Here is a 13,296-nt window from a genome sequence, read left to right as displayed (position 1 = left end):
ACACACACACACACACACACACACACACACACACACACATATATATATATATATATATACACAAACATACACACGCGCACACTCTTCATTTGTTTACTTTGATTATGTATAAAATGATATGGGCAGTAAATTTTAATCTTTTCATCAACATAACATGCTTTTGAAAAATAGATTAGTAATAATTAAGAAACCCTATTGATAATTATGTCCAGAACCCTCAACGAAGTCATTTATCAACTGGATCTCTCTGAATTGTGTAATTGCCTATTCATCTGAATTAATTTGTTAGCAAATTAAAATTTCTAGATTTGGCTGAAATCATACATGCCGTTCTCCGATAATTATAAATACATGCATGCATAGGAGACATATCTTCTTACTTGGCATATGCTTCAGCAGGCTGAATGAGTTCTGTTTTTACGCTGCAGAAATAAAGTTTAAAGTGTATAGTCTGCTAGTGTAAAGTTAATGAACAGTTATTCACATCAACAACCATAGGAAGTTTTAGATTCCCAGTATTCCTTATAAAATGCACAACCTACAGATCTATTATAAAAAAAGGAGAGTTATGGTATTGTTAACTCTCTTTCTGCGATGTACTGTATATTGGCTTCCACAGGGAAACATCGGGGTAGAGTGGATCTTGATCCAGAGGCACCAACAGGCTAATGCTTTAGGCTGACCCAGGATGCATTGGGGCCTCCTCTATAACTCCGCCTCCAGGCAATGTGAGCTCAGTTTCGTTAGCCAGTCCAATGCAGAAGCAGGTAAGAGAGAAGGTAGATGTTAGTCACATAGAACGACATTCTCATGACAGGAGAAGGGACCAGTGGCTAACGCCATACAAACCCATAGAAGCTAGGTGCGTCAGAGCTGGCGCCCTGTGGAACCCAATTTACCTCCCAGAAAAAGAGTTAACAATGGTAAGTCTACCATAACTCTCCTTTTCTGCAGCAGGTTACATTGGTTTCTACAGGGAAACATCGGGGATGTCCTTATGCAGTTCCCTAATGGAGGGGACGCGTCTTAGCAGGTATGAGAACCCGACGTCCAAAGGAAGCATCCTGGGAGGCGGAAGTATCAAAGGCATAGAACCTAATAAACGTGTTCACAGAGGACCACGTAGCCACCTTGCACAATTGTTCTGCGGACGCGCCACGGCGAGCCGCCCAAGAAGGTCCAACAGACTGAGTAGAATGGGCATTAATAGCAGCAGGAGCTGGGAGACCAGCCTGTGCATAAGCTTGTGCACTCACCATTCTAATCCATCTGGCCAAGGTTTGCTTACTCGCAGGCCAGCCATGTTTGTGAAAACCAAACATGACAAAAAGGGAGTCTGACCTCCTGATAGAGGCAGTCCTCTCCACATATATACGGAGATCCCGTACCACATCCAAAGACCGCTCTTTGTAGGACAAATCAGAAGAGATAAAGGCCGGAACCACAATCTCTTGGTTAAAGTGAAAAGATGACACCACATTAGGTAAATAACCTGGGTGAGTCCTAAGAACTGCCCAGTCACAATGAAATATTAGAAAGGGTGGACAACAGGACAATGAGCCTAAGTCTGACACCCTTCTAGCAGAGGCAATAGCCAGTAAAAACAAGACCTTGGCTGTGAGCCATTTAAGGTCCACCGTCTCAAGAGGTTCAAATGGAGACTCTTGCAGGGCATTCAGGACAACCAACAGATCCCATGGAGCCACAGGAGGGACATAGGGAGACTGAATCCATAAGACACCCTGAGTGAATGTATGAACGTCGGGTATATGCGCAATTTTTCTCTGAAACCATACAGACAAGGCAGATATGTGAACCTTGAGGGAGGCCAGACGAAGGGCTAAATCCAGGCCTCTTTGCAGAGAAGCCAGAATTCTGGAAGTTTTTAATCTGTATGCACCATAATTCTTATCAGCACACCAGGTGAAGTAAGAATTCCAGACCCTGTAATAAATCCGAGCTGAAGCCGGTTTACGGGCTTTTAACATAGTTCGGACCGCCTCTGAGAATATTTTGGCTCTCAGGAGTGATGCATCAAGAGCCATGCTGTCAAAGCCAGCCTGGAAAGGTCCGGATAAAGACAAGGGCCCTGTATGAGGAGGTGTGGGTGCTGAGGAAGTAGAAGAGGACGCTCTGTTGATAGACCCTGCAGGTCTGAGAACCAATGCCGTCTGGGCCACGCTGGAGCGACTAGAAGTAGAAATCCTCCTTCTTGTTTGAACATCCACAGGACCCTGAGCAGGAGTGACACTTGAGGGAACACGTAAGGCAGCCAAAAGTTCCATGGAATTGCCAGTGCATCCACGAATGCTGCTTGAGGATCCCTGGTCCTTGATCCAAAGACTGGAACCTTGTGCTTGTGTCGAGATACCATCAGGTCTACGTCTAGTAGGCCCTACTTGTCCACTAGGAGTCGAAAGACTTCTAGATGAAGACACCACTTGCCGGTGTGCACGTCCTGCTGACTAAGGAAGTCCTCTTCCCAGTTCAGGACGCCCGGAATAAACACTGCCGATATTGATGGCAGATGGCGTTCCGCCCAACGAAGGATTTTTGACACTTCCATCATTGCCATGTGGCTTCGAGTGCCACCTTGATGGTTTATGTATGCCACCGTGGTGGCGTTGTCTGACCATACTTGAACAGGCCTGTTCTGTACCAGAGGCAGGGCGAGAGATAGCGTATTGAACACCGCCCGCAACTCCAGAATGCTTATTGGCAGGAGTGACTCCTCCTTGGTCCGGCGACCCTGAAAAGAGTTTCTCCAACACCACACCTCAGACTGTCGTCCATTGTCAGCAGGACCCAGTCGGGGATCCAGAAGGGACGGCCCCTGCTCAATTGCTGGTCCTGTAGCCACCAGGTCAGCGACAGACGAACCTTCGGAGTCAAAGTGATCATGTGAGATCTGATCTGATGAGGTAGGCCGTCACTCTTGGAAACCTCTGCAGAGGGCAAGAACGAAACTGAGCGTACTCTACCATGTCGAATGCAGACACCATCAGGCTAAGTACTTGCATCACAGAGTGTATCGACACTCTGGGGCGACAAAGGAAGCATCCTGTCTTGAGGTCTCAGGACTTTTTCTGGAGACAGGAAACAGTCGTTGACTATGTGTGTGTCCAGGAGTGCCCCCAGGTGCACCATCCAATGGCAGAGCCTGGAACGGATAGTGAAGGTTGCCAATAGCAAACTGCAGATACTGCTGATGCGACATGGCAATAGGTATATGCAGGTACGCATCCTGTATATCCAGGGATAATATATAGTCTCTGGGTTTCATAACTAGTACAATTGAGCGCAGTGTTTCCAAACGGAACTTGGACACTCTCACAAACTTGTTCAGTGATTTGAGATTGAGTATAGGCCGGAAAGACCAATTGGGTTTCTGAACTAGAAACAGGGTCAAGTAGTAACCTCTGACTCTCTGGGCCAGAGGAACCGGCACTACCACTTCTGTATTCAGGAGAGAACCCACAACCTTTTGCAGAGCTTGCGCCTTTAACGGATCTGAAGGGATAACAATGCTGCAAAACTGGCGAGGGGGACGTCTCTTGAAGGAGACTGCGTACCTGTGAGAGACAACTTTCCGCACCCATGCATCTGAAGTGGTCTTTAACCAGACCTGGGTGAACTGCATAAGTCGGGTGAACTGCCCGCCCCGTCATGCGGCAGACTGGTCTTGTTTAGAAGCAGGCTGACTGCTTTGCCTTGGGCTTAGTGGTTTTGGGAGCACGAGATTGTCTCAGGTATGCCTGACCTTATGCTTTCCCTTGAGGCCGAAAGGAACGAAAAGCGGTACATTTAGCCTTCTGTGCAGAAGGATTAGTATTTGGGAGAAAGGCAGTCTTAGCAGCTGCCAATTCAGACACAATTTTATTTAGGTCTTCCCCAAACAAATTGTCCCCCTTAAAGGGGAGTTCCTCCAAGGTCTTTTTGGAGTCTAGGTCCACCTTCCATGACCTCAACCACAGAATACGGCGAGCCAGGACAGATGTAGTTGATGCCTTGGCTGCCAACACACCCGCCTCAGAGGACGCCTCCTGAATGTAATAGGCAGCAGTGGTAATGTGAAACAGGTACTGTCTGGCTTTGTCAGATATATCCTTGGGCAGCTCTTCCTCTAATGCCTGAACCCATGCTTCAAATCCTTTTCCAGCCCAAGAAGCTGCAATAGTGGGCCTATGTACAGCACCTGTAAGGGAGTAAACAGACTTCAGGCATCCCTCCACAGGCTTAGCTGTCGGATTTCTTCCCTGGATTAGACCAGGTTTCCTGCCTAATGTCCACCAAATGGTCAGAATGGGGTAATAGATTTTTAACCACCTTCTACCCTTTGAACATATCAGTTTTCTTAGCCACAGTAGTGGAATCCTCATCATCAGTGATTTGTAGGATTTGGCTACTGTTTCTCTACCTTCTGGAGATGCATGGATTAGAGGAGGCAGCACACCATCCCATATGATAAAATATACCATGTTCCTTGGGCCATAGTTAATTAGCAGCTGTGTGACTTCAGAGTCTAGACAGAGGTGTCCAGAGATCCGGAGGTACTGTAGTTTAGATTTTCATTTTAGTGCAGTCTGGTAATGGTGCTGTCAACATGTCTGTCTCCTGTACAGATGCACATGGAGGAGTGTACACTGCACTGCAGAGAAGTGTGAGGACCCAGCGAGTCGAAGGCTGCAGAAGCAGACTGGCAGGTGCCAGAGAAAGGGCTTGGATGCAGACCAGGAGTGTACAGGGTGGGGACTATAGGCTGCCACATAAGAAAGGGTGTGTACTCTAGGCTGCCATATAAGGTGGAGGTGTTCTCTGAAACCACATAAGGGTGGAGGGGTCTTCCGGGCTGCTACATAAGGGTGTGTGTGTTTGGGGGGGGGGGGGGGGAGGGCTCTAGGCTAGCACATAAGAGAGGGATGGGGACTCTGGGCTGGCATATAAGGAAGATGGTGGGTATTCTGGGCTGGCCCATAAATGAGGGGCACTTTAGACCCACACACAGGATTCACTTAGCAAAAACCATAACTGTGTAACTGCAAAAAGGCAAACTATGGGAAAAATATTTGTGGCCCTCTGTTCAAAGTAAGGCACTCCAAGAAAAAAAAATTGGGACGCCCCTGGTGTATGGATTAGAAGCCCAGTAGGCAAATCTAGTTACTTAAAACTAGTTACTTATTTTAAACAACTAGGCAAAAACATCAACTGATTTTCTATAGGAATGACTCCCAATAATGAGGCAACAGAAGTACATTTCTGGTGCCACAGATACCCATCCCTTGGGATTTGATCATCCCTGTCAGTCAATTTAGGCCTAGCTGTAGATAAATAAAAATGACATGTATTAGCTCAGAGATCTGTAATATGAAATCATTCATCATCATAGAATCATAGGCTCCTTCCGTACTTATCATAGTTCCACGTTCCAGTCGCCATATGAAGTAACTGCTAAGAATGGTAAAAATGAATAGTACTTGGGTTTTATCTTCAGCTTCCATAGCGCTGTTATCTCTGAAGGGCAGATATTTGCTTAACAAACAGCTAGTGTTTCTAGCTTAAAACTATGCTTTCCATAAATTAGGAAAAGTATTCAAAATTAGCTTCTACTACAATCATATTTCTAAATGAATGGACGCACTCTATAGCAAATGGACTTTGTTTATTGCAATTTAAATGACCTTGTTTTTACGTTAAAGAGCATCCGCCAAAATGTATTTCTTTCAAGTCTTCTCTCCTCCGGGAAGAGATTAGTTCTCTCACACATGACACACATTTATTAAACCGCTATCTTTATAGACCACACAAGTATTGTCAGAAAATCCAGAACCCACAGTGGAAGATTACAGACTGAACAGAATAGGCCCTCAAATCCCTCACAGTGTAATACTGAACAGCACAGCTCTTCTAATGTCACAGGAGTTGCTAATGAGACTTAGGTAAATTAAGAACTATAAATATTAATGGTTAACTAATCGAATTTCACTTCACAGTATCATCAGGCTGCAATAAAATAGGTGTTATTAGCATTTACAAGGTTCTTCCTGCTATGATCTATTTTTTGGGAATTGATTTTAAAGCAGAGATACGTTTCTCTTCTTGATGAATCACTGTAAATAATAAGGCTGCCTACACATATTTTGTGTATGTGTGTTTTTGTTTAAAGAATACTGTCGGCAGCACAGGAGTCACCAGCCTGATTCCTGATCAGGGCCTTATGTATGTGGAGTTTGTATGTTCTCTATATGTGTGTGTGTACACAGGTATGCTGGAGAATATAAGATGTCTGCTGTAAATAACAACTGTCTGTACTGCGCTGTGCAATTAGTGTTGCAATATAAAGGAACTATAATCGTAATAGACTAGTAAGTTAGACTCGTCTATTTGGGGGTATACAGATGTATCCTCACATGCATACGGTTTTGCACCATATTTCACAAAATGCCTGGTGCGACCCATGAGTAGTGATTCTCATGCTGCATACTTTCCCCTCAGTTTTGTGTCTTAGGGGCCCATTTGTCAATGAGTTGTAGCTATTAAAACTTGTTGCATATGATAAATGGTGCTCCAGCCAATCAGCTCCTGTCAGGTGTTAAACAAATGACAACTGGGAGCTGATTGGTAAGACTTAAGGGGGGTACTGACGGGAGATATGTGTGCTGAGCGATCTTAACACAGACCGCTCAGCACACATCTCTCCCCCCGCTCAGCACTGCGCGATGTGTGCTGAGTGAGGGGGACGCTCACTTCACACAATGGTGAAGTGAGCGACCCGTTAGATTGAGCCTGCACGCAGGCTCAATACAGCAGCGGCGATAGCTATGCACGGGGCCGCGCATCGCTATCGCTGGAGGCATACACACGGCTGATCCGTGTTTAAAATCTAAGCAATCTAGTCAGATTGCTTAGATTTTAAACACGGATCTCTCCGTGTGTACCCCCCCTTTAAAGCATTCCCCTTCACTCCCTATAGATAAGCAAAATGCGCTCCATCAAGACAGAGGAAAAATGTAGCACAATAAATTAATCAAACAAACAGACCTGGAAATACTGGAAATCACACCAATCACAGTTCATTGTCAATTCCAAGGAATATATATATTCCAAGGACAACAATACAATCACATCACATATTTCGCATCAAAACTTTAAAGAAGTGAACAGAAAGAAAAACATAACTCCTATAAAACTAGATTCCTCTTTAAAGAATCCCTTTGGGAATTTGAAGCATACCTATATACTATCTGCACTCCCTTGAAGACAAAGGGGGTTAAGTATAGAAGAGATTAAATCTTTGCTTTGTACTTGGAGATACAGACTCGATGATGCTATAAGGTTAATATATTCACTAAAAACTGCCTCCAGGCTCTGTATAATGTGAAATAAATAATTTCACATAGAACCTACAATGATTGTTCAACAAAGTCACTTTCAGAAATGAAACTATTTAATGAGCAATGTTTTAATTTATAGGGTCATTATAAACATTTAAAAGACAAAGGAAAGAGGTAAAAAAAAAAAAAGGAGGCGTTACCAATGGCAACCACATTTTCATTGTCTACACAAGACAGACGACATCTGATAGCATTGACCAACAGATTTTCCTTTGCACAAATACAGGTATACGAAAAGTGTATTTATAAATAGAAACAGTGGAAGGCAATACACCTTTAGGCCATAAATCTAGTTATCGTTATGAAAAAGTCCAATTTGTACAGCAGTGAAATCTAATACTGAACCATTCAAACATGCCCTGACCTGCTGTAATCACACAATGAGGGTAAAAGTGCATGTAGTCATAGAGGATGCAATTATAATCTAATTATTCGCAAAAATGTGTGCTCTCTAGGGAAGTACACAGCAGGGATAGGTTTAGATAAATTGTCTGCAGTGACTAAGGGCCCATACACACTAGCTGATTTTGAGCTCAATGTAGCTCACTTTTGGCATTTCAGCTACTCTGAGATCAAACTTGGCCAGTGTGTATGGCCGGGTGATGAGCGCTGATGCGCACTCCCGCATCATCGCTGGCTGCCGCCGTCAGCCTGGCTATTTTACCAGCTGAGTGAACCACTTTTCACAGTCTCCTAATGTGGAAAGTGGTTCAGCACCATGAACATTGCTGGGCACAGATAAAATTGCTCAGTGCGTATGCGCTATTTTCCTGCCAGTGATGTTGACATCATAGCTGTGCATACACACTGGGCAAAATGTGTGTATGCACCTTAAGAAGCGCATCTAAGTCATAGAGCATCGTTTCCTTTCTCCAAAACCGTTATAGGTCAGTACACATAAGAACTCTGCTGCTAGTGTGTCATTTTCCAAGTTTTGTAGTTAGAAGTGAAGTGATGACAAGGCATTTACATTTAAAAAAACAACAGCCTAAAAGGACAAACCTAAATCTGTGTCATCATTTATTAATCCAGCACGACACATGCACAAAGAGATGTGGTTGTGTGAAAAAAAGTTGTTGCAGATACCTGCGGAGTGATGCATCTGGCCCAAGCTCCTCATTGATTAGTTCAGACTCACTCTGAGCGATTCTCATAGCAAGCTCCCGATCTCTGCGTTCTTGTTCTAGAATAGTTTGCTGCTGTGACTCTTCCTCTCGATCTCTGGCCAGCTGTATCTCCACTTCTGCCTGTATGTATGATAAGATTGACTTAATGTTTACAGAGCACACAGTTTAAAATTGTGGTTAGACATAAAAATATGCAATAAAATGACAGCACTTTTATCAGTTATATAATGCATGTTATAAACCCGGAGAGAAAGGGGACATTATCAGTGAAATCGCAGCATGAGAACTCTTTGTTATATGAAAGTATTCCATATGGCTTATGTCCTTGCCAGTGCAACAATAACACTACTGTTATTTTAATCAAGACATAGCCTGAAGGAAACAATGGCAATCTGTTTGGTTTGTGAAAATCTAATATTTTGTAAAGTTCTATCTCCTAGACCTGCAGCCAGAAATGTAAATGTCTCCGAAAGCACTATGTGCAGCCCATTTCACGCCATCAGCAATATTCTAAAAACTTTATTCACAGTACACAGGTTCATTTTAAATTTAGACTTATGCAGATATGTTAATTAGCACATTTCTATCAACCACATACAATTCGTTCATTGTACACGGGTAATTTTACCACAAGGTAAAGTCCAACAAGCTTTATGATCAGTTATCCACATGCACACTGCGGTATTTATAATGGGTGCAGTGTGTGCGGTGCATACAGTCCCCTGAGTCCGGGGAGGCCCAAACCGCACCCATTTCTTGAATACTTACACTTCCGGAGACCTGTGCTGAGAGCAGCAGTGCTGCAGAAATCACTGCGATAATGGCATGGTGGCCATTTTCCCGGCGTTTTGCACATGCACAGTGGAGAAGTTGCCATGAAAATGGCTGCTGCACCATTTTCCCAGAAATCTGCGAATTCACATTAGAGCCTGAGCCCTCTAGTTCTTAGAGTCTACAGCGCCGCCAGCAGAGAGGAGGGGGTCCGGAAGAAGGTGGCTGCACACGGGCCTCCTCCCCTCTTAAAACACCCCTACCTATAGCAGCGGTAATAAAAACACTGTTCACAGCTTGATCATGATGAAACATATAAATACTGCATATATTATTGTATGGGGGTCATTTTATTAAAGTCATCTAAAAAAATTTGCGTTGGGATTTTCTCCCTGTATACTAAAAGGTAGACCAAATTGTAGAAACTTTTCACAGGGTGTCTATGTAAGAAGAATTGTGAAATCCACTGATCACTATAGTAGCATATAATGATGGAAAATAACATTTTTGTAATAAACATTAAATCCTTCCATCTGATCCCTTTGTGGATATCATATAGGACAAAGAAATCAAGCATGCAAAGAACCTGTTTATTCCACAGAACATAAATCTTAAGAGCCCACGTCCAAGGACCTAAATGACCTGTCTGGTTTCTGAGAAGAAGTTTGGAGCAGAACTCCAAACTGCTCTTGGATTTACTGGCGGACGAATGGAAAACAAGATTTTAATTGGGTACTTACTATCAAATCCCTTTCTCCAAGTCCATCTCGGGGACACTATAGATCATGCAGTGTAGTGAGGCTAGGGGAGCTAGCACTTAATAGGATAACTTTTTAAGATACTGTATATAAGCTCCTCACCTCGGTCTAGAGCCTGGGAGGTGAACTTACCTGAGCTGCTTACTCTTTCCATAACAACCAAGGGTTGCTGTAACTTGTCCCTTTGATATAGCTTGTCCTATATTACCCTCGGTAAGGATTATAAAGGATAATAGGCCCTTTACACTTTGGAACAAAGGAAGAAAGAAAAACTCTTCCCTCCAGAAGCCACTGAATTTATTTTGTCCAGCACTAGACCAAATAGCACTTCCCCTAAAAAGTTAAGAACATCCAGAGACCTTTTGGACTCACCACCTGCCTGCCAAGACCTGAACCAAACTGCCCTGAGTGCTGTGATTGCTGCAGCCAAAATTCAAGCAACCAACTGGCCAACATCAATGGCTGGTAGACCAATATAATTTGCTCTAACACTGAAAGCAAAAATTAATTCTTCCTCTGACTGGCCAGCCAAGCATTCACCATGCCTTATTGACCAAAGGTGAAAGATAAGAGCTACACCAGCTTCTACAAAGATCGATTGAAACGGTCAATCTTCGTATGTGACGTGTCCTTTAATGAAACTGCCTTAGGGACAGGAAAAATGATAGCCTTTGCTAACTGCATGATGGAAGCATCAACTTTGGGGTGACTCCCGCTCGTCTCCATCAGCGGATACAGAACCAAATGCCTCAGACAATGTTTTAAATTTTCTATTTGGCCAAATCCATGCTACCCTCAAAAGATCCTCCAATTCAGAGGAAGAAAACCCTACTGCCTTATTATTATTATTATTATTATTATTATTTTTTTTAAAGTGAACTTCCACATCCTTCTGGATCTGAAGGACCTGTCTCAGTATCTGGACCAAAACTTCCACCCCTTGAATGGTAATTGGATCATCCTCTATCTTTGAAAACCGTTCCTGATCCGAAACGTATATATTGGAAGTTGAACATTCTCAAACCTAAAGGGTTACTAGAAGCATACTCTACTGCAGGGATGGGGAACCTTCGGCCCTCCGGCTGCTGTTGAACTACACATCCCAGCATGCCTTGCAACAGTTTTAGCATGGCCAAATAGCAAAACTGTAGCAAGGCATGCTGGTATGTGTAGTTCAACAACAGCTGGAGGGCCGAAGGTTCCCCATCCCTGCTCTACTGGGACATGAAAGCTAATAGGATGTCCAACAACTTTTTAGGGACATACTCCTGCACTGTCCCTGAACTGAGTGAGCCAACCAATGAGCTCTAGCAGGCGTCTTCGAGAAAGCTGTGAATGGATCTTGGGAATGGGAAGTGAGTTGGGGGATTCTGAAAAAGAAGCTGTGAAGGGAATAGATTAAATGTTTTCCCTACTAGCTAACAACAGACTAGAAAGCTCAGACACTGCCTGAGTTAGAGCCTTAATGCAGGTCAGCACCCACCAGACCTGTAGAAGACCTGCCAGGTGACCTAGGACTCTGGCACTCCATTTTACATGCAGCACAGATAGCCCTGCATTTGACTTTGGACTTGGTAAATTAACTTGATACTTGGATAAGCATACACATTTACCAACATTTTGCAGGAAAAGCCTAAGAAAGGTTAACTTCTCCAGATATTACAATAAATGCTAGAACAACAAAAACACACAAACTGCACACATAGGTTCAATATAAACCTTGCAGAGGGATGCCAAAACTAAGACTAAATCACCAACCCACAGTGAGTTAACCCTCCTCCTCACCCAACACTGAAAGAGTCAGACACGAGAGAGACAACCCCCCCACCCCCACACTACCACATCCACTTGAAGTGTATTGAGGAAGAAGCCTCAGAGCCAATCCCCAGTCACAGCAGATGAATAAGGCAGGACCAATCTAAAAGAGCACCTGGCTCAGTCAGCCAATCACAAAAAAAAATGTATCAGTTGAAGCTAATGGGGTTATTGAGAGGGAGGAGCCTAATTTATAGCACCATACTTAAAAAGTGCCTTAGCTCCTCACTCAACTAACTAGACTCAACATCACCAGTGTGCCCCAGTGCTTTATTAATTTAAATAAAGCCTTTTTTTTTTTAAAGAACATTTCTTTATTTCCGCCAACAATTTTGAGCTTTAGCTTACTTGTGCACCGCTTCACTGATACTCTAACGGAAATAATTTTTACACATACCACTCTCTCTGCACACACACATGACAAGCTGCTTTTATAAGGGGAAAGGTCGGTGATTACATTTTAAAGAACCAATCCGAAGCGTAAGGAGTAAAATTTCTGCCTGGAGAAAATTAGATGGAAGAAGAGAGAGTACTATAAGGGGTTGATGTATCAAGCAGTGAAAAAAGTGGAGAAGGGGATAATAAGCTATGAGGTCGCATTTATCAAGTACATTCCATAAAATGATAGATAAAAACTGACGGTTGTTATGGGCAACTTATCCACAGGTCCACTTCTCCACTCTTTTCACTGATTAATACATATTAGAGAAGCTGTAGATGTTGTGTAAACATATTATATGAAAAATTAGAGTTACTAAAGTGTTACTAAATTTACAATCAATATTACCCCGTCAGTGATGGAGAAAAAGGTTCTGCCACAGGCACTTTGAAGGAGAACGAGTTGCTACCTAGAAAAGTACTAGCGCTTACAGGGCCTAATTCAGAAGTGGTTGGCATTGTGCCCTGATTTTTGGTACTTTGCACAGGCCATAAGCCGCCTGATGATGAATGAGTGGCTCAGTGCTGCGTCCTAGGATGCAGGACGGATCACAACTGCGGACGGATCACAACTGCAGCAGGAGGCGTCTGCTTGTAAGAGACGCCTCCTGCTGCATCACCATATAGTGCTATCACTGCTGCTTCCAAGCAACTCCCACCATATCTGAATTAGGTCCATAATGCTGATGCACTCCCATGCTGGCACACTGACGTGAATAGGTATTGCTCATCTCGTCACACTGGAGTTTGAATTAAATCTCATTATTGTTCCTCGAATTCCCCTCCTGTCATTACTGCTATACAATGCTCTCTCTACCCTTGTTCATTCATCCGGTGTTTTTGATAGCAATACAGCACCATCCCTGAGCAGTGTGCCAGGAGTAGCAACAGAGTTCTGAAGCAATGTCAAACAGAAATGGAGATGTGTCTTCAAACAGTGAGAAGATAAGAAATAGAGGACTGGATACAGTAGATGAGTGAACTGTCTGCTATTTT

At 43.5% G+C, this 13,296-nt stretch overlaps 1 protein-coding gene across 9 annotated transcripts in view; it reads right to left on the bottom strand.

The window, feature by feature from the left end:
- MYO6 (myosin VI) overlaps positions 1 to 13,296 on the bottom strand; it is a 449,562-nt gene that overhangs the window by 41,363 nt on the left and 394,903 nt on the right. For 5 of the 9 annotated variants that reach the window (XM_063916842.1, XM_063916843.1, XM_063916844.1 and 2 more), the window contains exon 28: positions 8,478 to 8,638. In XM_063916842.1, the coding sequence (XP_063772912.1) occupies positions 8,478 to 8,638 (161 nt within the window). Of the gene's footprint in view, positions 1 to 380; positions 423 to 8,477; positions 8,639 to 13,296 lie in introns of all 9 variants that reach the window. The other 4 variants (XM_063916839.1, XM_063916841.1, XM_063916847.1 and 1 more) reach the window with 1 other exon arrangement.

Source organism: Pseudophryne corroboree, chromosome 4, assembly GCF_028390025.1.
Source record: "Pseudophryne corroboree isolate aPseCor3 chromosome 4, aPseCor3.hap2, whole genome shotgun sequence".
Classification (NCBI taxonomy): domain Eukaryota; kingdom Metazoa; phylum Chordata; class Amphibia; order Anura; family Myobatrachidae; genus Pseudophryne; species Pseudophryne corroboree.
The sequence above is the reverse complement of the archived record's forward strand: the minus strand, read 5'-3'. Positions and strand labels throughout refer to the sequence as shown.